Source organism: Mustela putorius, unplaced genomic scaffold, assembly GCF_011764305.1.
Source record: "Mustela putorius furo isolate JIRA1106 unplaced genomic scaffold, ASM1176430v1.1 tig00003859_pilon_pilon_pilon, whole genome shotgun sequence".
Lineage (NCBI taxonomy): Eukaryota > Metazoa > Chordata > Mammalia > Carnivora > Mustelidae > Mustela > Mustela putorius.
Window position 1 is genome coordinate 32970597 of NW_025422011.1, and position 24706 is coordinate 32995302.

The following is a 24706-nucleotide window of genomic DNA, read 5'->3' on the forward strand; positions in this document are numbered from 1 at the left end:
TTACTTCAGTGTGTATATATTGTATTTACTCTATTTTCAGAGTATTATCTCTATCCTTATTATTGATTCTTTCCCTTTGCTGATAATTCTTTTCAGAGTTTCTTAGAAAACTGAGCTGCCATTTAGGTGGGGTGTATTTTCTTCTTCCAAAAGAATAGCCAGTCTTTTTCAGATTCATCATCATTGACTCTACCCTAAACGCAGTCAGTGACCTGTATTCATGGATTTACAGACATGGCCTGATCCCAGATGTAGATTCAAGCTTCAGCCGCATCTTGAAGACAGTTACATAGTAATAACCACCAGAGAGCAAGTATGTATAAAAAGAGTCAAGCATGCTAACTAGGAAGCTGACATGCTGAGACTGTTCACCTTAGTTAGTGGCCTTTCTCTGGAGTTCTATTACTTTGAATATAATATTTCTAAGCTACTTAATAAATGCAAATTAAAATGTAATAAGAATAAATTGTACTGAAAAAACTTTAATGTAGTACTTGGGATTTATTTCGTGGAAGTATTTATGTTAAAAAACATTTTATTCATTGAACAAAAATATATTCTAAAATTCTGATGCACATTTTCCCATCTAAGAACAAAAAAAATTTTTTTTTAAGATTGTATTTATTTGATAGAGAATAAGTGAGTGGAAGCAGGGAGAGTGGCAGAAGGAGAGGGAGAAGCAGGCTCCCAGCAGAGCAGGGGGCCTGATCCCAGGTCCCTGGGATCATGACCTGAGCCTAAGGCAGACGCTTAACCAACTGAGCCACCCAGGCACCCCCAAAGAAATTTTTAAAGACCTTTAATTTTTATACTTGGCTTTTGATAATCTCATATCAATTTTTAAAGTTGTAGAGGTCAAAAAAATTATAGAGGTAAGTAATACAAGTAAAAATCTAAGTTTCTGGGGCGTCTGGGTGGCTCAGCTGTTAAGTGTCTGCCTTTGGCTCAGGTCATGATTACAGGATCCTGGGATCTAGTCCCCCATTGGGCTCCCTGGAGCCAGCTTCTTCCTCTTCCACTCCCCCTGCTTGTGTTCCCTCTCACTGTTTCTCTCTATATATCAAATAATTAAATAAAATTTTTTTAAAAAAATCTAAGTTCTAGTTCATTATGATTTCTCTATAAAAATTCTCTTTGATTTTTAAAATTTTATTTGAGAGAGAGCATGAGCAGGGAGAGGGAGGGGAGTCGAGAAAGGGAGAAGCAGACTCCCCACTGAGCAGGGAGTACAACCCAGGGCTGTCCCAGGATCCTGGGATCATGACCTGAGCCGGAGGCAGATGCTTAACGGACTGAGCCACCCAGGACCCCTCTTTGGTTTTTTTGAAAATGGATAGAATAAATCAAAGGGGCTGAAGCTTTCCTGGTGTGTAAATGATAATTCAGGGCTTATAGTTCAGATGTTTAGAAAGTGAATCGTAGCGCAATTTCATTTCTTTTCTTTTTTTCCTTATCTAGGAAAACTTTCTAGGCTGGGTGAATTTAGGAGGAATTTGTTTAAGCTCGGCCTCATTTTTCTCATCTGGTACAAGTGAGTTCTAAAGTCCAGGTTCCTTATAGCTCAGATATAGAATTCTCTGAAATTGATAAAAAAAAGATTAATAAGTCCTTCTTTGTTTATGGTTTATTTATTTATTAGAGAAGGCGTGCACAAGTTGGGGGGAGGGAGAGGGAAAAGCAGACTCCTCGCTGAACCAGGAGCCTAACTTGGCACTCACCTTGGGACTCATCGTGGGGCTGGATCCCAGGACTCTGGAATCAGGGTCTGAGCTGAAGGCAGATGCATAACCGAGTGAGCCATCCAGTTGCTCCAATTAATAAGCCCTTGTTATTATGTGTCAATCTCAGCTGGGCTTTGGGACATCCAAATAGCTTGTTAAACATTATTTTTAGGTGCGTTTGTGATGGTGTTTTTCAGAAGAGATTAGTGCTTGAATTGGTGGTTGCAATAAAGCAGATAGCTTTATCCGCTCAAGGCCAGAACAAAATGGTTGAATTCACTCCTCCTGACTGATAAGCTGAGACCTTGATCATCTGCACCTTGCACTTCTGTTTCTCAGGCCTTTAGACCTGGACTAGAATTGACATTGTTGTCTCTCAAACTTTCCAACTATGCCACTGGCTTTCCTGGGTCTCTAGCTTGCAGACAATAGATGGCAGGCACTCTCAACCTCCATAATCACGAACCACTACCTTCTAACAAATCTCATACACACACGCATGCACACACACACGTTGGTTCTGTTTCTCTGGAGAAACCTAATTCAAGGTTATAGGCAACTGTTCCCTGGAGACGTGACATAGCAATAGATACAACAGAGGAAAATTGGAACTTCTGGTTAGAACATATGCCAAAACATTACAGAAGGAGAGGCTTAGGAAATAATGAAGGAATAGTGATAGATACAGAACATTAGACTTTGTCATCAAGAATTATATAATGTGGTGTCAAAGGTGCCGGTGCTCATGTAACTAGTGGTATGTGTGACTCCTCATAAAATGTATTTGGGAACATGTTGAATAGTCAGAATTTATATATATAGCTAGCCCCTGGCTACACAAAAATAGGAAGGAAGAATAATCTTTATATGTAAGGCTTGGGAGATTTTCATTAAGTCGTGATAAGGGCGCTAGGGGATGCACCTTGGAACAGCAGTCTTAGCTAGATTTAAACGCTTATAGGAGTGATTTTTAGTGAAGTATAGAAACTAAAACCCCAAAAGACCTGAGAGGCTCTCTGATCTTTCTTAGGGGTCTAATTTGGGTGGAGTAGATGCAGGATGAGACACTGGTCGTCTTCAGATAACAATTCTAACCAGCCTTGTTGGGAAGGGAGGCCTCAGTTCAGACTTGAGCTAGAATAGAGTTCAGAGGCCTAATGAGTAAGATTCTGGACAATGGAAATAAACACATTCTCTTTTGGTCAAAATGCTGTCTGAAAGCATTATTTACTTCAGCTGTGAATGTATGGGAAGTCTTGATTACAAACAAAACAGAATCCTAGCAGGCCTCAGTATATGGGGACAGTTATGAGAAAACAAAGGGATGCTTGGGAGTGGGAGGATGAGGGTGTGTTAGGGTCAACACTAGCCCATTTTTACTGTTACGGTGAAGCTGGGCATTGGGGCTAGGCTGCACCTATGTCCTAGAACCTAATAAAGTATGTTTATTATTAAGCTTCATTGGTTGCAATCAACAAGAACTCATTCTGGCTTGAGCACAAGGACATTTATTAGCACCTCTGGAGGCCCAGACCCAGAAACACTGGAATGCCCTCAGGAATTCGGGCTACTGCTGATGGAATGAATAAAGTACAGTTGTCTTCACCTTGTCACTTGCTCAGCATTTACCTTCCAGGGGTCATATGCCCCCCCACTCAGCCAGGGGAGAGCAGAGCACCTGATTACAGTTCCACCAAGCTAAGGCAGAAAGAAATTGGGATGCTGACAGGAAGGGGAAATGGATTCAAGTTAACTAAAAAGCAACAAGTGGGAAATTGGAAATGAGATACTAAACAGTGATTGATCCCAGTGAGAAAAAAGCTTTGATTTTATACATGCCATGTCCTTTCCCCTACATGTGACAGAGACTCTGAAATGAAACCCTGAGACCATCAGGAAGCTTATGTATGATAGGCCTTGGCATGGGACAGAGATAAAAGGAAGATGTGGTTCTGAGAGGGGAGAGTGGCAGAAGACCCTACCTGGGAACTCACCCAATTTAGGGGTTCTGCTGTTTGTTTATGCTATAAGAATATACGATACAGAACTCTGAAATCAAAAGTCCCCTAATTTTGCCGGTCAGTCTTTATCCTAAAAGTGGCTCCATTTATCGAGCCCCGCATCGGGCTCACTGCTCAGCGGGGAGCCTGCTTCTCCACCATTATTCTTTCTTCAGCTGAAAACAGTTCATGAGCAAGACTGATTGTACCTCCAGAACTCTCGAATCTAATTTCTTTTATCTTCACTGCTAGCATCCTAGTTCATCCAAGTCCATCATTACCTTTGCCTTGAAGTACCTCAGTAACCTAATTTGTCTGCCTTGTCCCAAGGTCACCCTCCTAAAATCCATTTTCTCCATGGCAGCCAGCACTATCTCTTAAAAACTCATCTCCTATCAAAATGGTGAACTAGCATAACCTACTAGCTTCCTCCCCAAAATCAACCCTAGGAAAACAATGGAAGCAAGAGAGAAGCACAGGTCTGAGAAGTCAGCAACAAACACCAAGAGAAACCCCTGGGGAGAAAAAAAGCTTTAGTTTTGCCTGTGTGTGTGTGTATTAGCAGCTATAGCCATGGTGGAGGACTAGAAGACAATGAGATGATGGGGGTTTGAAGTTCTGTTTTATCCCTTCCTGTGTTAAATTATAGCCCAGACTCACTGTGTCACCAGAATGACAACATAGTGCAAAAGTCCTGTTGGGGTGAAGAACTGGTGAGTATCACTTCTTTTCTCTCCCTGCTCCATCTAGGACCAAGTAATCATAAACTAAGGAGACTACCTCTTAGACTGGAGTTTCTTCCCTAGAGAAGAAGACTTCCCAGGTGAAGTTCCTGGCCAGAGGAGTGGCCTAGTACAGTGGCAGTAAAAAAGAATCTTTACTGATGTGCTTTAAATTCACAGAGAAAGACACTATAGCTTTGCCTTCAGCCCCTCCTCAACACGTATAAACGGAGTAACCAGGGATGGCTGGGTAGCTCAGCTGTTAAGCATCTGCCTTTGACTGGGGTCATGATCCTGGGTTCCTGACCCCCATCAGGCTCCCTGCTCAGCAGGAAGCCTGCTTCTCCTTCTCCCTCTCCCACTCCCCCTGCTTGTGTCTCTTTCTGTGTCTCTGTCAAGTGATTTTATTTACTTGACAGAGTATTTATTTATTTGACAGAGATCACAAGTAGGCAGAGAGGCAGGCAGAGAGAGAGGGGAAAGCAGGCTCCCTGCTGAGCAGAGAGCCCGATTCGGGGCTCGATCCCAGGACCCTGAGATCATGACCCAAGCTTAACTCCCTGAGCCACCCAGGTGCCCCAAAATAAATAAAATCTTAAATAAAATAAACAGTAACTAGTATTAGAACATGAAGTCTTAAAGCAAGATAACATCTAAGAACAATCACTATGAAAGAAAGACAATAAATTGAACAATGTATAATACTTAAAGCAGAATTATTGGATCAGATACATTTAAAAATAAAATATTCAAGATGATAAAGATATTAATATGCAAGAACAAGAAATCATAAAGAAGGGGCGCCTGGGTGGCTCAGTGGGTTAGGGCTTCTGCCTTCGGCTCCGGTCATGATCCCAGGGTCCTGGGATCGAGCCCCGCATCGGGCTCTCTGCTTAGCGGGGAGCCTGCTTCTCCCTCTCTCTCTGCCTGCTTCTCTGCCTACTTGTGATCTCTGTCTGTCAAATTAATAAATAAAATATTTAAAAAAAAAAGAAATTATAAAGAACTAGGTAAAAACATTAAGTATGATATATGTAATAATTGAAATAAACAATACAGGGGGTGTGCCTGGGTGGCTCAGTCAGTTAAGTGTCTGCCTTCAGCTCAGGTCATGATCCCAGGGTACTGGGCTCCAGCCCCATGTCTGGGCTCCCTGCTCAGTGGGGAGTCTGCTTCTCCCTCTCCCTTTTCCCCTCCCTCCTCCCTACCTCATCTTGTGCGCTCTCTCTCTCTCTTTCCCTCTCAAATAAATAAAATCTTTAAAAGAAAAAAAAAATACAGGTGCACCCGGCTGGCTCATCAGAGGAGCATGCGACTCTCAATCTTGGGGTTGTGAGTTTGAGCCCCACGTTGGGTGTAGAGATTACTTAAATAATTTTAAAACGGAATACAATAAATGCATACTTAAACAAAAATTTAAAAATGAAAGGATTGGAGAATATACCAGGAAATCTTTTTTAAAAGAATTTTATGTTGCTTCTTAGATCCTGGAAGAAAGATCCTGCTACTTATACCACTAAAACTCTGTCATATCACCAGCAAGGCTGGAGATGGACCATGGACATCTCTGCAATCCTTCCTGCCCATGGAACACTGCCAAAAGTAGCAGGAAGATAACATCTGTTTCTCTTTTCCATTCAAATTTCTTGCAAGGGCTTCTAATTTGTGGAAACTATTTTGCATGCAGAATTCCAGTATTGAAAGTTTGTAGTTTTCCAGCCGCTGCAATTCAGAGAATAATAATCAGGGCCAGCTATATAATTTGTAGGTGTCAGTGCAAAATGCAGAGCCCTTTATTCAAAAGGCAGGGGGAATAAAGGTGCCATTAAAGACAGAAAAATAAAGAGATTTTTTTCCTTTCTTCCAGAGTCTCCTTCTTGACTTGTTATGGTATTTTATTTTCTATTTAACATTGTTCTAAGTAAAGAAAAAGTTAAAATTGTACATTATTAGTTTACATTATATTGCGCTGTGCCGGTTTTAAATGCAAATACAAGAGTATTTACCCGTGTGTGGACTCTCTGAAATAATACAGTTCTACTCTGAAGCTCATACATGCATATATATTCAATTCTTACACGAATAACAGAAATGCTGCCAAAAGTAACTCAACTGTTTTAATTTCACTTCTTGATATATGCACATTCTACCAACAGTCTCTGCCTTCTTCTGACTGATGAGTAGGGAAGGACTGAAAGGAGAAGGGACTATAGGTTGCCCTAATTTTCCCTTTTCCTTCTATTTCATCATTTTTAGCCAGTGATTGCTACAAGGAAGTCACATATGTAAGAATGTGATAGGGTTCCTTGGTCACTTGTGTTTCTTAGAATTCCAGTGCCGCCTTTCTGTGTTGGAAGCAAGTTCTGGTTTGAAGGGAAAGCATACTCTGTCAAGACAGTCAGCACCCCCGCTGATGGGGTTGTAGACAGATCATGCTAGCTTTGCTGAGCTCCCAGGTATCAAGGGCCCACCAGAATTGTCTGCTCATGGAATATGTAAGTGTTCCCTGGGAATGAGGCAGCAAGGAACCCCAGATGTGCAGATTGCTCAAACAGTGTCTGCTTGTGTGCACGCACCTTTGTCCCATAAGACTTCACTTACAGGGGCGCCTGGGTGGCTCAGTGGGTTGAAGCCTCTGCCTTCGGCTCGGGTCACGATCTCAGGGTCCTGGGATCGAGGCCCACGTCGGGCTCTCTGCTCAGCGGGGAGCCTGCTTCCCCCTCTCTCTGCCTGCCTCTCTGCCTACTTGTGATCTCTGTCAAATAAATAAACAAAATCTTTAAAAAAAAAAAAAAAAGACTTCACTTACAAAATACAAGTATCCAACATAAAATTATGAAGGATTTTAAAATGGCAATAGCTGAGCATTAAACCAACTTCTTAGCCCTTCTGAACACAGAGCCCAGGGCATAGGTGAAATACCAGGAAGCTGGCCCTGGGTGTAACTGGAGGAGGTAGGGATGGGTGTTGACTGTCAACTACTTTTTAGTTTTGTGAGGCTGAGTCCTACTTCCTGTGTCCTGCTATTTCCTGGCACCACTTTGGGCAACGCAGAGAAAATGCAGCCCTGTGGTTAGCTCATAACATGATTTTGAGTGAACTAGAAAAAGGTGCCCCTTTCTTAAGATGCTTTACTGCCATCTGTTGGAAAACATCATAATCACTTTATAAATTAATGGTGACTACAGTGAATGGTGTCTCTTGGGCAATGGTGAGTCTGTAAAAATGTGAGTGGCAGCCCTGCCTGTTCCCTTCAGGGCCCTGGGGGCCAGAGGCACACACACAGACGACTCATAACCTGAGCTTGGCAATCTTAGTGGGCAGCTGGCAGGGGGCCAGGTGGCAGGCCTACGGGTGGCCCAGGCATACCTCCAAATCCCAGCCTCAGAGGCATTCGTTTGAAAATCAAAACCAGTTGTTCCTCTTTTTTACATTGCCTTGTCCCAAGGCAGCCCATGAAGATTGTCATGGTGGGGATTTTTGGCTGGTCCAACATCTGACAAAGCTGAGTAGATGGAAATAGTATTTTTATCTAAAGGAAACCTCTATAGGCAAAAATAAATACAAAATACAAACCTCCAGCTTTTTTTTTTTTTTTTCTTTTGGTTGGAGTTACATTAAATCTTCATGATCCACATATTTTGTACCAATTAGAAAATCTTGGGGTGCCTGGGTAGCTCAGTCAGTTGGGCATTTGTCTTTGGCTTGGGTCATGGTCCCAGGGCACTGGAATCAAGCCCCGTGTCAGGTACCCAGCTCAATGGGAAGCCTGCTTCTCCCTCTCCCTCTGACCAACCTTCCTCCCCAACCTGCAGTGATCTTGTTCATACACACACACACTTTGTCTCTCAAATGAAGAAATTAAAAAATCTTAAAAAAAAAAAAAAGATTTTATTTACTTGACAGAGAGAGACACAGCGGAAGAGGGAACACAAGCAGGGGGATGGGAGAGGGTGAAGCAGATCTCCCACAATAATAGGGAGCCAGATGCAGGTCTCAATCTCAGGACCTTGGGATCATGACCTGAGCCGAAGGCAGATGCTTAATGACTGAACCACCCAGGTGCCCTGAAATAAAACATTTTTAAAAAAAAGTTCTTGGGGCGCCTGGGTGACTCAGTCCCTTGATCATTCAACTCTTGGTTTCGGCTCAGGTCACCATCTCCTAGGTGGTGGGATTGAGCCCAGCAATCCGGCCCTGGCTCAGCAGGGATTCTGCTTGAAGATTCTTTCCTCCTGCTCCTCCCCCACTTGCCTCCTCTGTCTCTCTCATTCTCTGTCTCTCAAAAACAAATAAACTTTTTAAAAAAGTCTTAACATCAGATGAATGTGTCTTTTATTCATAAAAAATGGGAAAACTGACTATAGATGCAATTTGTTTCGGAGATATCTTTAAAGATTTTACTTATTTATTTGTCAGAGAGAGAGCACAAGCAGGGGTGGAGGACAGCCGGCAGAGGGAGAAGCAGGCTCCCTACTGAGCAGGGTGCCCAATGTGGTCCTCAATTTCAGGATTCTGGGATTGTGACCTGAGCCGAAGGCAGACGCTTCATCGACTGAGCCTCCCAGGCGTCCCAGAGACATCTTTCTGATTATAGGGTCCCTGGGGTGGGAAAACAATAAAAGGATTCTCAAAGATGCAGCTACTGGAAACCCTGCTCATGGCCAGGTCCTTCTTCACAGAAGTGGGTAAGCCAAAGACTTGAGAGAGCTAGGGGGTTTGCCTGAGGTCACATGATCTGGGTAAATCGCAGAATTAGGATTCTAGCTTGGGTTTCCTGGCCCCTGGGTCAAGCGGCTCCCAATCCCCATGAATGAGCATCTGCTTCTCTCTTCATCCTCCTCTTCTTCTTCCTGAAATTTTATGAACCTTTGATCAGACTCAGAAAGGGCCCAAACTACTTCATTAACATTTGCCAAAAGATTACTGGATACTGTGAATACATGGTATTTAATAACAATGGCTAATAAATCTTTTGTGAGCCCCACACTGACTAGTGACCCAGTTATATCTCTTCTTTGTTCACAGAATACATTAAACTGTCCTCTTAAAAGGAATAAAGACAAAGTGTTCTCCAAATATGTTCTAGGACATAATGCTCTGAACTTTAGAAATTCAGTTTATTTTGATTACAGTTAATTCTTGATGTGCTGTTTGAATTCTATCAGTATCATTATTATAAATTTAATCATCTAATAATTAAATACCATTTTCTCTACAATAATTCTGATATGATTTTTCTGTCTGTCACACTAAAGGTAGATTGATAGAACTTGGGGATTGATAGTATGACTCTATGTTTTTGTTTACAATCAGTAGGACAAAATGCTAAAATATTCAATTATCAATTCTATAGACGTTTTCTCATTTTTTATTATGGTATTATCTACAGATAGTAAAATTCACTCTTTTTAGTGTGTGGTTCTGTGAGATATAAAATACAAACAATTGTGTAACCACCACCACAATCAAGATACATTACAGTTCCATCACCCCAAAGAAATTTTTGAGAGTTAAGCCACAGTTAAATATATCTTCCTTTTGGGATCTTGTCCAAGGGCCTTTCATGTCCCTCATTGGGCCATCTGGCCTTTCCCAGGAAGTTCTTGGCCCTCAAGTTGATGGGAATAGTGAGGCCACTACATTCACAGTCTAAAAGAGAGGGCTGGCAGCAGCACAAATAAGGCCATCCACTCAAACTCTCAAAAGTCTCTTCAACCTAGGAGGATAGAGAAGAAGAGCAGATCATCAGTGAGACACTCCTGGGTTTGTCAAGAGGCAAATGTATCTCTCTGCTTATTTGGTCTCGGCAGTCTGTCCTGTCTTGGCCTCCTCAGGTACACACAACACACACACACACACACACACACACACACACACACCATGCAGTTATTTGCATGTGCAATTACACATACATCTAATATACATGAATGCACACATACACATGATCAACCCTATACACAAATGCTTCCTCACATATAAACTCCAATACACAAGTACACAGATATACACACGCATGCGCTCATGAACCACTTCTGGGAAAGTTGCATCACTTATGGACCTTATCTGCAATTTGCTTCTCTTGTTGCTCAACTTCATATTTCCCCATGCCATGAGGCATGAGATGCTACTTGATACTGACTCTTCTTTGGGGCTTCTTTGTTACTCTGGGGTGGTGTCTGATTTTATTTATTTATTTACTTACTTACTTATTTATATTAATGTATAATGTATTATTTGCCCCAGGGGTACAGGTCTGTGAATCATCAGGCTTACATATTTCACAGCACTCATGATAGAACATACGCTCCCCAGTGTCCATAACCCAGCCACCTATCCTTCCCTGCCCACCCCCCAGCAACCCTCAGTTTGTTTCACGAGATTAAGAGTCTCTAATGGTTTGTCTGGGTGGTATCTAATTTTTAACCAATTTTTAACCTCCCTTGTGTCATTGAGAGACATGAGGAGCCTGATGCCTGTTATGAATGAGGTACTGGAGGCTAGTGAGATAGTTGAGCATGGGAAAGTGAAGCCTGTGTGACTTTTGTGGAGATGGAGTGCTGTCCGGAAGGAGCTGGCTGCCAGAGATGGCTGTGGGTAGATTAGTCTATATCCAGCTGAATCTGTGTTTCTAGTCTTAAGAAAGCCCATATTGTAAAGCATCCGTTTCTCTGTGTCATCAGTGAGATTCATTTAGTTTTGCACATGGTGAACTCGTCACTGAACATTGGAGAGTAAGGGTTTTGAGCATCTGCAGGGGTTCATCAGCTTTTTCTCGAATGCTGTGCTGTGAACTGGGGACTGGGTGGGTTCTGCCTGGGTGGAGTCAAGTTGATTCCGGTCTTGCTGGAGGAAGTACCCCTGTTAGTATAGGCAGAGACTATCTCTGACATGATAAACAAGGCATTGCTAACATTGATTGCTTTGCGGGAAGGAAACAGCCACTGGTATCAAAGTCCTTTGTGGTAAGATGAAGAGGGCTCTAGGAGTTTTCAGCAGAGGGCCCTTAAAAGATGAGGGGCATGAGCTCAGCCCTGAACGGGGTCAACAGGTGAAGGAGGACAATTAATCTGGCAGTAGCTTGGAATCCAGCCTTCGCTTGGCCCTATCCTCTCTTCAGAGGCTCTATATGGAGTCAAGGTAAGAATGTACAAATGGGAAGGTTAGTGGGAGGGGTATTCTAACCTCCTTGCATATATAGTATGCCAGGTCAGGTGAGGGTCCTCATAGTTGCCTAATAGTGTCTCACCACTTGCTTGTCCCTCTGGGTCCAAGGCAGGCCTCGCTCAGAAGGACAAGGTGGGACTGCTCCTGCTTCCTGAGTTCTTTAGTAGACACAGGCCATTGTCCTAGGGATTTTTGGACCCACATAGCTCTTCCTTCTGGAATCACAGGTCTGAGTTGGGGCAGCGAGGCCCTATTCTAAGACACAAGTGAAATGAGGGGCAGAGGGAAAAGACTCCGGGCTGAGCAGGGAGCTGGACGGACATGGGGCTGAATTCCAGGACTCTGGGAACATGACCCAAGCCAAAAGAAAATGCCAACCGACTGAACCACCCAGGTGCTCCTAAAAAGTTTGAATATTATTTATTTATTTTAAAATTTTTCTTTATTTTGCACTAAAATTCAATTAATTAACAAATAATCTACTATTGGCTTCAGAGGTAGAGGTCAGTAATTCATCGTCTTATAGAACATCCAGTGCTCATTACCTCATGCACCTTCCTTAATGTCCATCATTCAGTTACCCCATCCCACTACCTCTCTCCCCTCCCACAACCCTGTTTGTTATTATTTATTTTTGAAGAGATAATACAACATTATGGTTCAAAAAACACAAGATAACATACAATGAAATATTCCCCTTCTATTTCTTAGCCCAGACATTCAGTTTCCTTCCCTAGACTTAATAAGTTTTAACAATGTCTTATTTTTTCCAAAAATAGTACATACTTTTGTATATGTTTTATAATTTTGTATATATACTACACAAAAATAGTATATACACTTTATATACAATACAGAAAGTACATAGTTCGGGGGCCTGGGTGGATCAGTTGGTTAAGTGACTATCTTTGGCTCCAGTCATGATCCCAGGGTCCTGGGAGCAAGTCCCACATCGGGCTTCCTCTGCTCCGTGGTGAGCCTGCTTTTCCCTCTCCCTCTGCCTTCCCCTCCCCCTGCTATTGCTCTCTCTTTCCCTGTCAAGTAAATAAATAAAATCTTTTTTACGAAAGTACATAGTTTTTATTTTCTCTCTTTTTACATAGATAATAACATATTTCATACCCTTGTTTTTTTTTTTCTTACATGTATCATCTAACTCATACAGCAAACATGTGAGACAGGTAATATTATCTCCATTTAGAGAGGTTAAGAAATTTACCTAACATTACAGGTTTTGTAAATGGTAAATTGGAGATTTGAACCTGGGGAATCTGATTTCAAAGACCCGTATTATTACAGGAATGTCATAATGCCAATCTTTTATTCCACTAAAAATCCCAACAGTAAAATTTATAAATCAGGAAACTGGTCCATTTCACATTAAGTAAGAAGGGCTATCTTTTTTTTTTTTTTTAAGATTTTATTTATTTGAGAGAGAGAGAGAGAGATCACAAGTAGGCAGAGAGGCAGGCAGAGGGAGAGGGGAAAGCAGACTCCCTGTTGAGCAGAGAGCCTGATGTGGGGTTCAATCCTAGGACCCTGGGACCATGAACTGAGCCAAAGGCAGACACATTACCAATTGAGCCACCCTGGAACCTCTACCCTTTCCTTTTTAAAAGCTATTATCCAGGGACACCTAGGTTGCTCAGTTGGTTAAATGTCCAACTCTTGATTTTGGCTCAAGTCATGATTCAGGGTCCTAAGTTCGAACCCTGCATGGAACCCTGTGTGGGGCTTCACCCTCGGTGGGGCCCCATGCTGGGCTTAGAGACAGCTTAAGATTCTCTCCCTCTACCCCTCCTTCTCGCTCTCTGATTTAAAAAAAAAAAAAAAAAGCTAGTGTCCAAGAAGTAAGTTCAGAACAACTAAGGATTGATGAGTTACCTTGAAATTCAATTATTTTCCTGACTGTGGGTTTTTCCCTCAATTTAAAAATTTGTGGTAAAATAAATGTATATGACATAAAATTTACTATATCAGTCTTATTTAAGTGTACAGTTCAGGGGCACCTGGGTGGCTCAGTGGGTTAAAGCCTCTCTGCCTTCAGCTTGGATCATGATCCCAGGGTCATGGGATCAAGCCCCGCATCGGGCTCTCTGCTCAGCGGGGAGCCTGCTTCCTCCTCTCTGTCTGCCTCTCTGCCTACTTGTGATATCTGTCAAATAAATGAATAAAATCTTTAAAAAAAAGTATACAGTTCAGTGCTATTAAGTACATTGATAATGTTTATGCAACTCTTTTCATCTTGCAAAATGGAAAATTTATACCCATCAAATAATGACTCCTCATTCTTCTCTCCCCAACAACCCCTGACAACCACCCCTCTACTTTTAGTCACTAGGATTTTTTTTTTTAAGATTTTATTTATTTGACAGACAGAAATCACAAATAGGCAGAGAGGCAGGCAGAGAGAGAGAGAGAGAGAGGAGAAAGCAGGCTCCCTGCTGAGCAGAGAGAGCCAGATGCGGGGCTCAATCCCAGGACCCTGAGATCATGACCTGAAGGCAGAGGCTTAACCCACTGAGCCACCCAGGCGCCCCTAGTCACTAGGATTTTGACTAGTCTAGGCAACTCGTGTAGGTGGAATCATATACTATTTGTCTTTTTGTGACTGGTTTATTTCATTTAGCATAATGTCCTCAAGTTTCTTCCATGTTGTAGCATGTGTCTGACCTTCCTTTTTTTTTTTTTTTAAAGATTTTATTTATTTATTTGACAGAGACAGTGAGAGAGGCAACATAAGCCAGGGGAGAAGGAAAGGGAGAAGCAGGCTTCTGGATGAGCAGGGAGCCTGATGCCGGGCTGGATCCCAGGACCCTGGAATTACGACCTGAGCCAAAGGCAGACACTTAATGACTGAGCCACACAGGCACCCCTGACTGTCCTTCCTTTTTAAGTCTGAATAATATTCAAAGGCTAAATAATATTCCAAGATTCCATTCCATATTACATTTTGCTTATTCATTCATTCATGGATGGACACTTGGGTCGCTTCCATATTTTAACTCTTACACACACTGTCTTGCCCCTTGTTTTTGTTTGTTTGTTTGGTTGGTTGGGTTTTTTTCCCCCTTGTTTTTTACATTAACAATATATCTTGGATATTTTTCCATGTCAGTACACAATGAGTCTCATTTTTGTCTTACAATCTCTCTTGCTTTTTTTTTTTTTACAAATGCATATTATTTCAAGTCTTGCACAAAATGTAGTTTCTTTGACTTGTCTCCTAAAGCTAGATATTTGAATTGTTACCACTTAGCTTTTCTGTTCGTCTTTGTTATTACATACTACAAAGGATATATGTATATGTATGTATGTGTATACACACACACACACACACATACTTTTCCAGTTAGTTTTGATCCAAGATACACCAATGACCTTTTCCCATCTTTCAAAGCAGGGTTTGGCTCTGCTCTTGGGCAATCTTTTATGATCATATCCTCCTTCCCCTTTACTTTGGTGTTGCTTTTCCAGGGTAGAGACTTGCAAGGTATAGATAGCCCTGCTATTCCTACATTCCTCCAGGGCAGCACTGACATTCCAGAGAGAAATAAAAGGGCAAATAATCTGGTGTCTCTTCAAACCGGTTTTTAAAAAGTACTTGTTAAGGGGTGCCTGGCTGGCTCAGTCAGTAGAGCATGTGACTTGATTTTGGGTTATAAGATCAAGCCCCACACTGGGCATAGAGCTTACTTAAAAAAAACCAAACTTACTGAATATATATCAAGCAAAAGGAAGCTGATTTGCTAATAGAAATTGTATATTTATATTAAAATGAGGGGTTTATTATATGCATTGTATGTGTCATGTTTTACACACTATGAAATTGTTTCTATTTCCCAGTTTTTCCATTATTGATATCGTTATCCAGCAACCCTCACTAAAAGGAGAGGAAACTTGCAAAGTTCCAAAATATTTTTCAAACTATGCTTAGTGATTTTCTGGATTTCATACAACCAAAACGTTTCATGCTTTCAGTAGCTTGTTCTTTTTTCAGTTTTCTTATGATTTTAGAGCCAGGTAATTTTAAAGGGATTAAAAGCTGGACAATACTGTGCTATGCTTTGTTCACTGTTTTTCAGAACTAATAGAATTTTTTTTAAAGATTTAATTTACTTATTTGAGAGAGAAAGTGAGTAAGAACAGAGGGGAGAAGGAGAAGGTAGAAGCAGAGGGAGTGGGAGAAGCAGGCTTTCCGCTGAGCAGGGAGTCAGTCCTACATAGGCTTGATCCTAGGACCCCCGGATCCCAACCTGAGCTGAAGGCAAACACTTAACTGACCGAGCCACCCAGGTGCCCCACTAATAGAATTTTTTTAAAGAATATTTTTATTTATTCATTTAACAGATAGAAATCACAAGTAGGCAGAGAGAGGAAGGGAAGCAGGCTCCCTGCTAAGCAGAGAGCCCGATGCAGCTAGATCCCAGGACTCTGGGATCATGACCTGAGCTGAAGGCAGAGGCTTTAACCCACTGAGCCAGCCAGGGGCCCCACTAGTAGAATTTTCCAATGTGTGTGTGTTTGATAAAGGGAGAGAGAGAGATGAAGAGGAGAGAAATCAAGAATGAATGCAAGGTTTTTTGCATGAGTTAAAAGAATGGGGTTGCCATTTATTGAGATGGGGAAGAATGTGGAAGGGCAGCATTATGGCGGCAAATCAGAAATCTGATTTGGGGGGCGCCTGGGTGGCTCAGTGGGTTAAGCCGCTGTCTTTGGCTCAGGTCATGATCTCAGGGTCCTGGGATTGAGTCCCGCATCAGGCTCCCTGAGAGCCTGCTTCCTCCTCTCTCTCTCTCTCTGCCTGCCTCTCTGCCTACTTGTGATCTCTCTCTATCAAATAAATAAATAAAATCTTTAAAAAAAATAAATCTGATTTGGAACATATTAACCTGGAGATGCCTTTTAGACCTCTAAACTGAGATGATAAGAAGTCAGTTAGATACACAAATCTTAAGTGCAGGGACAGGTTCTAGGCAGAGTTAATATACATAAAGTACTTAAAACAGTGCCTTGGATGTCCTTTTAAGTTAAGTCATGACTCTCTTTTATTCAAAACTCTCTAATGACTCTTCAATTTATTCAGAGACAAAGGCCAAATCTTTACAGTGTGCCTACGGAGCTCCCTGTAATCTGCTTTGCCTCAACCCCAACATCTTCTACTTTGGTGATAGTAACACTAGCTGCTATAGCAAATAAACTCCACAGCACCAGGGGCTTAACATAATTGAAGTTTACTTCTTGGTCACAAAACAGTCCAGTGTGGGTATTTTTGGTCAGCTGGAGTCTTTCCTCTATGTGCTTGATTCAGAGATCCAGGCTCCTTCTACCATTCTTTAGAACCTCAGAATCCTCTACTTCTAGCTGGTGGTCAGCATGAAAGATAAAAAAAAAGCCTCATTCGCTTCTTAAATACCCTGACCCAGCAATGACACACATAAATTCCTACACACATTTCATTGGTGAGAACTAGTCACATGGCCACATCTAGATGCAAGTGGGACTGGGAAAAGTTGCCATGACCAGACAGCTGCTTCCTAGGGACAACTCCACACACTGTGGAAGGAGAATATTTTTTGGTGAATTATAAGCCAAATCCACCACACCTTCTACCATCTTCTACCAGTCCTCCCACCTCAACACTTTCTAGCTACCTTAACCTTCTTATAACTCCTTGAACACTCTAGGCACACTTTGGTCTCATGCCCTTTCCTGAAATTGCCTTCCTTCAGATGTCCACTTGTTTTCTCTCATGTCCTTCATTGTGAAAGTGGGTGCCCTAATATGCTACTTGGAGTATATAATGTCCCAGATATTTGAAAGCCCTTTTTTACTTGATTTTTTAAAATTAATTTAACAGGGACGCCTGGGGTGGCTCAGTTGGTTAAGCATCTGCCTTTGGCTCAGTTCATGATCCTACGGTCCTGGGATTGAGTCCAGCATTGGGCTCCCTGCTTAGTGGGAAACCTGCTTCTCCCTCTGCCTGCCACTGCCCCCTGCTCCTGTTACTTCTCTCTCTCTAAGAAATAAATACATAAAATTAAAAAAAAATTTTCAAAGCAATCTTGGGAAAGGTAGAATGATTATTCTTATATACCAGAGAGGTTAACTGCTCACACAGCTAGTAAAGGCAGGAATGGGGATTTAAACACTAAATCTAAAGAGCATCCAGTTCTGTTTTCTCTCCGACTCTCAAAAGAAGCAATCATGTTGCCAAACATATTTCCTACTGGGAAGGAGATCACTTTACAGTTGAGTATTCTGGGCCTCTGAGCAGTTACATTTCCCAGGACAAATTAATACAGTTGGGCTTTTGTTTTGAACTTGTGTTTTATGAGTTGAGTTACTTTGAGAGATCTCCCAGCACCTGGTTGCCCTGGATGCATTGGATAAAAAGTCTCTGGACTTTCAAATTGAGGAGATTTAAGTCTTTTTCAAGTCTCTTCTTCCATATCACCCCCAAGCGATCATTTTAAGATGTCAGTCAGATCTTATCATTCCCCAGCTCAAATTCCTCTACCCCTGACACACTCTACAGGATACAGTCTCTGGCATATGAAGCCTTTCCTGCTCTGTCCCTCTCCTCTTTTCCTGATTTCATCCCCTTTTAATTCTTCATTTCGCATAGAAATGAATTATTTGCTGTTGCCTGAATGTATCACTTGATTTTATTTATTTATTTGACAGAGAGATCACAAGCAGGCAGAGAGGCAGGCAGAGAGAGAGGAGGAAGCAGGCTCCCTGCTGAGCAGAGAACCCCATGTGGGGCTTGATGCCAGGACCCTCTGGTCATGACCTGAGCTGAAGGCAGAGGCTTAACCCACTGAGCCACCCAGGTGCCTCTGAATGTGCCATTTTAATCTGTCACTCCTGGTGATTGCCCATGCTTCCTGAAACCTCTTTTTTTCTCTCTTTTTACTTGAGAAATTTCTTTTGATCCTTAGAACTCAGGTCAGATTGTACTGTCTTCTGGAAGTATTCCCTGACCATCTCCCAACCTGGGGAGATGCCCCAGATGCTGTATAATTATTTAGCTTTCTGAGCCCCCTCTACTGTCTCTGTCCCCCCAACATACAGGATGGGGTGGGGCATCACTCTGAATAGGCTCTGTGGAGGTACCTTCTTCTCCCCATTTTTTTTTTTTTTTTGAGCCCAATACAGGGCTTAAACTCATGACCCTGAGATCAAGACTTGAACTGATATCAAGAACTGAGCTGAGATCAATAGTCGGATATTTAAGCATCTGAACCACCCAGGCGCCCCTATTCCTCCCCGTTTTGTCCCATCAGCTCAGGCAGGTTACATACAGGGAAGGGCAGGTGCTATGGTACCCAGCGATGTCGGCTGTGACCTCCAGGCCACCCTCCCCAAGGGAACCAATGCTTGAGAGAAGTACCCAGGAGAGAACCCAGGAGAGAACCCATGATTGGCCCTTGGGGAAACCAGGTACTTTCTGGAGTCCTTAGTAGCAGCCTGCCAAAGCAAACCTCTTGCTGGAATAATAATAATCTATAATAATAATTTATAATAATATGGTATGTCATCTATGTTCCAGGCACTATTATAACCATTTAACCAGTCTGCAAATTTATCTTATGTAACTCACAAAAACATGACTGCTGGCACCTGGAGAGTGCCCAAGGTCACATAGTAAATGACAAAGTCAGGATTCAAATCTGGGCATTCTGTTTCTAGAGCCCATGGTAATAACCTCCGAACTATATTATCTTCCTGGCTTCTGATCTGCAGGTTCCTGCCTACCCTCTGTGGGAAACCAAATCAGAGGGTCCCAAGGCAAGGGCTAGGAGGCAAGTTTCTCTCCTCCTCATTTCCTACTTTCTCTCAGGACGACGGGCTTAGAGATGGATTTGAGAATTCTCATAAGTGGAAGGGGAGCTCCTAAGTGGCCTGAGCTTTGGAGGCTCCAGGAGAGAAAAGAGGACAGTCTGGTGCATGGGAAAAGGCCTGCCCTGGGGTGGTAGGTGAGGGAGCTGGGAGCTGACCAGGAGCCCAATATTCTAGACCGGGTTTTGTCTCTTAGGCTCTGTATAGCCTTGGAGGAAGAAGTCCTTGCTTTTTTCTAAGTCTTAGTTTCCCCATTTGTAAAAAAAGGGTAAATATGGGACTGGCTTATCCACCTCCACCAAAAGAGGGGGCATCTTCAGCTCTCCTGAGGAAAGAGCAGGGCAAGGAAGCCAAGGTGCAGGGCTAGTGGAAAGAGCTATCTGAGGTCTCGGTCTAGCCTGGATATGGGACGAGGTGGGCTGCCAAGCTCAGTCCCGCGACCCCATCCCTGTGACAGGGCCGGGTTAGGAAGACATCGGGATCTCCCGTGTGAGGAGTGGGTAGAGGACAGAACATAGACCAAGGTCTCAGCTCTGCGGCATGCGCCCTCTCATCCCTCACCTCCTTATCCTCTCAAAAGGAGTCGCAGCCTCGAGGGGGTGGCGGTTGCGGGCGACCGGGCAGTGGATGGCCGCGTTGCGGCGGCCGCCTGGGAAGCTGCGGCCCTCCGGGCCCGAAGAGCATCACGTCATCCTTTCCGCCAGGCGCCCGCCCCCTCCCCGACAGCGCCTGCGCAGGCGCGGCGGGAGGGGGTCGCGGTGGGGGCTCTCCTTCGCGCATTCCGCCCTTCTCCAAGCTCGCTCCTGTCGCGGCGCTCTCGGCTGGCGGCGGCGGCGCTGAGAGGAAGGCGTCCAGGATGCGGCGCGGGGCGGCCCGGTGCCCCCCTGCCCCGTCACGGCAGCCGCGGCGGCCGCGGGGACCGGGCCAGGGCCGGGGGCGGCGGCCCGAGCCGCGGTAGCGGCGGCGGCGGCGGCGGCGGGAGGGGCGGCCTGAGGGCGGGCGGGAGCCCTGGTGCGGGGGCTCCGCGCTCCGCACGGCCCGGCCCGGCCCGGCCCCGGCGCCATGAGCGGCGGCGGCGGCGGCGGAGGGGGCTCGGCGCCCAGTCGTTTCGCCGACTACTTTGTCATCTGCGGGCTGGACACCGAGACCGGGCTGGAGCCGGACGAGCTGTCGGGTGAGTGCTCGCGGAGCCCGGGGCTGCTTCCCCGCGCCCGCTGCGGCGGGGGGACCCTCGAGGAAACCTCCCCGCTTTGTCCCGGGAGCTGGGCGAGGGCCGGTCTGCGGGACCCACGGCTGGCGCGAGGGAAGGGGGCGTCGGGCTGGAGGTGGAGTAGCGGGCTGAGGGGGCTCTGAGTCGGCAGGGGTCCGAATGGCCCCTCCGCCCCTTTGCGCTATGGTCCTGTAGTAGGCGACGAGGAGGAGAGGGAAGCGTTGTGTGTTCTGTTTGGTGAAGGTAGAGTGACTTGGTACAAGATGAAGGTAAGCCTGTTGTCGAACACCCGCTAGGGAGGGAAGAGGGTCTCCCACATCTCAGTTGAAAGTAAGTTCCACCCAGACTGAAAACCAAAACAAAACAAAAAACAAGGAGAGCAAAACAGAAACTTGTGAGTTTTTCTGGCCTCTTCCCAAGAAGCCAGTTCCTCAAAACTGTTCTAACTCAGCCCTGGGCTGGGCTCCCTGGTTTGGTAGGACATGAAGTAATAAAGTGAACTTGAGGCACAAGAAGGGTGAGAACTCTGTTAATTCTAGAAGGGGCCTATACCAAGCCATGCCTCTTTTTATGAGAAGTAATGGGTGGCCGTTATGAGACCAGCCTCATTTGTGAGTAAAAGGGCGGTGACCTAGTGGGAGAGTCTGGGTTGGGTGGTGATGCTTCTCAAGTCATCTTTCAAAGGGGGAAGTAGTAGGAAAGTGAACCTGGGGCCCGGATCAAATTGACAAGAATTGCAGAAGAATGTCATAATTGTAAAATCCCCATGAATTCCACTGCACTGTCATTGGAACCTTTGAATTGCAACAGTTTTGAAAAAGTTTTTGGACTGTCCAGTTTGCAGGTTTCATGTGAGTTTGTTGTATCATCCTGATTTGATGAGGGATTTCCTTTTCATTGTTTTGTCTTGATGTATTCACCAAAGTTTCCTGAAGGTTATTATGCTGTTGACTAATTTTACCTTGCTTCAGAGATAATAGGACAAGATTTTTGTTTTGTTTTGTTTTGTCACCAGAAAAATTCCAGTGTTTCTTGTGGAAAAAAAAAATTAGGTGTATACTTCAAATGACAAAAATAGACCATCTTTTAAAAAGCATGATAAATTGATGACCTTTAACAAGGTCAGAACAGATACACAATTTTCTCAAATTAATACCAGATGGAGGAAAAAAAATCATGAAACAATAACGCTATTAATACTAGGCCTTTTGTTGGGGCAACTTTATTGTTTCAAGATCACTTCTTTAGATCTTCAAATTCTAATACAGATGTTGGTTTTTCATGTATGTTTCATATTTATTAAATTTGTGACTTTGTGATGTAGTTGTTGGAATTCAGTCCATGATGTTGGAGCTGGGAGAGACCTCAGAGAGGAATATGAACCCCAGGAAGGACAGTAGGGCCAACATTCTGTTAGTTAATTGCCTGACTTTTGGTTCAGTGCTCTCTCTTACACTAAACTGCATTTCATTGCCTGGTTGGGTCTTTAGAAAACACTAACATGTTGAGAAAGACTAAAAATATCACAGTTCTCCCCCGTAAAAGAAACTTTATAAAGTGGTGGAATAAGCAAGTGTTTTTTTTTTTTTTATAATGCTGTGCTTTGAGTATCTATTAAATTATATAGAAATTTGATTTTAGGAATGCCTGAGTGGCTCAGTCAGTTAAGGATCTGCCTTCTGCCCAGGTCAGGATCCCAGGGTCCTGGGATTTAGTTCTGCATTGGGCTCCTTGCTCAATGGGGAACCTGCTTCGCCCTCTGCCTGCCCATCCTCTTGCCTGTTCCCTCTCTCTAACAAATAAATAAAATCTTAAAAAAAAAAAAACAAAAAAATTTGATTTTAGAAAATGAAGAGAATGGTTCGCAAATGGTAAAAGCATTAGAATGAAGCTGGGAAATGATGTGTTAGTGAGAGCATGGGTTTTGCACTTAAACATTACCCCTCTGCAATATGTTGGCTATCTCTGTGACTCCGGGGCAAGTTAGATAACTCTGCTGGCATCTTCATCTATAAAAAAGGGAATGTATATAAAAAGCATTTCATCAAGTAGACACTCAAAAATGTTACTTTTCTTTTAGTGACTATCTGTAAATTATCTGCAAGTGAAAATTATATCCCTGTGAAAATTTATTGGGAGGGACGCCTGGGTGGCTCAGTTGGTTGGATGACTGCCTTCAGCTCAGGTCATGATCCCGGAGTCCGAGGATCGAGTCCCGCATCGGGCTCCCAGCTCCATAGGGAGTCTGCTTCTCCCTCTGACCTTCTCCTCGCTCATGCTCTCTCTCACTGTCTGTCTCTCTCTCAAATAAATAAATAAAATCTTTAAAAAAAAAAAAAAAAAAAGAGGGACGCCTGGGTGGCTCAGTTGGTTAAGCAGCTGCCTTCGGCTCAGGTCATGATCCCAGCGTCCTGGGATCGAGTCCCACATCGGGCTTCTTGCTCCGCAGGGAGCCTGCTTCTCCCTCTGACTCTGCCTTCCACTCTGTCTGCCTGCGCTCGCTCTCGCTCGCTCTCTCTCTGACAAATAAATAAATAAATAAAATCTTTAAAAAAAAAAAAGAAAAGAAAATTTATTGGGAGAATAAAGAAAGGGGGAATCAATTGTATAAAATGTGTGAAGAAAGAGTATTTTTTCTGTCTTTTTAAATGTGGTGGCAGTAGTGGAATGCCAAGACCATTTATTCAGTAGGTGGCCTTTGTTCGAATGGGCACTGATTGAAGGATTTCTTTTTTTACTTCATTTCATTTCTGGTGAGTTGGTAGGGGAATCTGGACTACGCAGAGGGAATCTGAAAAAAATAAAAACAGAATACAAATAGCTTTATGCAGGTCAATCTTGAGGCTCTCCAGGGTGCGTTTTCTCTCTATAGCTGGCCTTGTAGTTCTCAAACTGATGATGTCATAATAAGTGAAACTAAAGGAAATTGTGAATTGCAGTCAGGTCTTTAGGGAGGTACTGAGGAGTCTATAAGTTCTCTCTATGCAAATTAAGTTCTATACTTTAGGTCGCTTCTGTACTCTTAAAAGCAAATCCAGAACAGGCAAATCCAAGACACTTATTTGTTCCTTCTAGTTTTGTGGAGAAGGATTAAGATTCATTCTCATGTTGCAATAATAAGAGCCTGCTGAGTTGAATATAAAACTCAAATCACTGGATTTTATAGGAGTCCCTCCCTCTCACTTCCCCTTTCTTTCACACTTAAGCATTTAGGCAAGTCATATGCTTATTTGTTGTGCAAGGAACTGAGGAAGGTATGAAAATTGTTTTCTGGTTAGTTGAGAAATTATTTTGGGTTTGGGGGAGGTGATCCTGAATGAATCGTAAGTCTAGCCAATTTTGGGAAATAGTGTCTGCTTGTTAGCTTCTTGAGCTTGTCAGAGAGATAAGCAAATCTGTAAGAATTGCATTTGAGGGGCGCCTGGGTGGCTCAGTGGGTTAAAGCCTCTGCCTTCAGCTCAGGTTATGATCCCAGGGCCCTGGGATCGAGCCCCGCATCGTGCTCCTCTCTCTGCCTGCTTGTGATCTCTGTCAAATAAATAAATAAAATATTAAAAAAAAAAAGAAAAAAAAAAGAATTGCATTTGATATATGTTTTCCATTCCTGTTGGTTCATCCTAAGTGGGGTGGCAGATGGTAGTAGAGTGCATTCCTTATTTACCCCTTTGATGGATGGATATCTGAGGTGTATTTGTTTCTCCTTTTTCTTCTTGTGATCACTGCTGGTGACTGTAGGAGAAGGCTTACTGTGAGATGGGATTCCTGAATTTAACTTTCCCTGTCTGCCTGAGAATTAAGATTCCAGAATACTTGTGATCTGTTTCTTACTTTGGAATCTTTTTAGGTTCCTCTGAACTGACTTGTACCTAGCTTTGAAATATAAGTATTCTTGGTTCATCCATCCAGTACTGCAGTTTTCCCAGGCTCTGAGCAGAGAGCCTTGGCGAGAATTGAAGAGAAAGGCTTGGGAACATAGATAGGAGACTTGTCAGTGTCCTGTATGAGCCTGTTTAGAATACTGAGAATATACTTAAATCATCT

General features: G+C 43.4%; 1 protein-coding gene and 1 long non-coding RNA gene across 7 annotated transcripts in view; one reads left to right on the top strand and one right to left on the bottom strand.

The window, feature by feature from the left end:
- Nucleotides 1-9542: 9542 nt before the first annotated feature.
- On the bottom strand, nucleotides 9543-20403 carry LOC106005719. Its single transcript, XR_001179292.2, has 2 exons — nucleotides 20017-20403; nucleotides 9543-10162 (listed from the first exon to the last, which is right to left on the bottom strand). It is a non-coding gene; the product is annotated as an uncharacterized LOC106005719 (long non-coding RNA).
- Nucleotides 20404-20425: 22 nt separating this feature from the next.
- DENND5A (DENN domain containing 5A) overlaps nucleotides 20426-24706 on the top strand; it is a 96909-nt gene continuing 92628 nt past the window's right edge. For 3 of the 6 annotated variants that reach the window (XR_006602233.1, XM_013055804.2, XM_045065846.1), the window contains exon 1: nucleotides 20426-20629. Coding sequence is in view for 5 of the 6 variants with exons in the window: in XM_013055804.2 (XP_012911258.2) it covers nucleotides 20518-20629 (112 nt within the window). In the remaining variant the exon portion in view is untranslated. Of the gene's footprint in view, nucleotides 20630-20766; nucleotides 21517-24706 lie in introns of those variants that run through there. The other 3 variants (XM_013055803.2, XM_004751947.2, XM_045065845.1) reach the window with 2 other exon arrangements.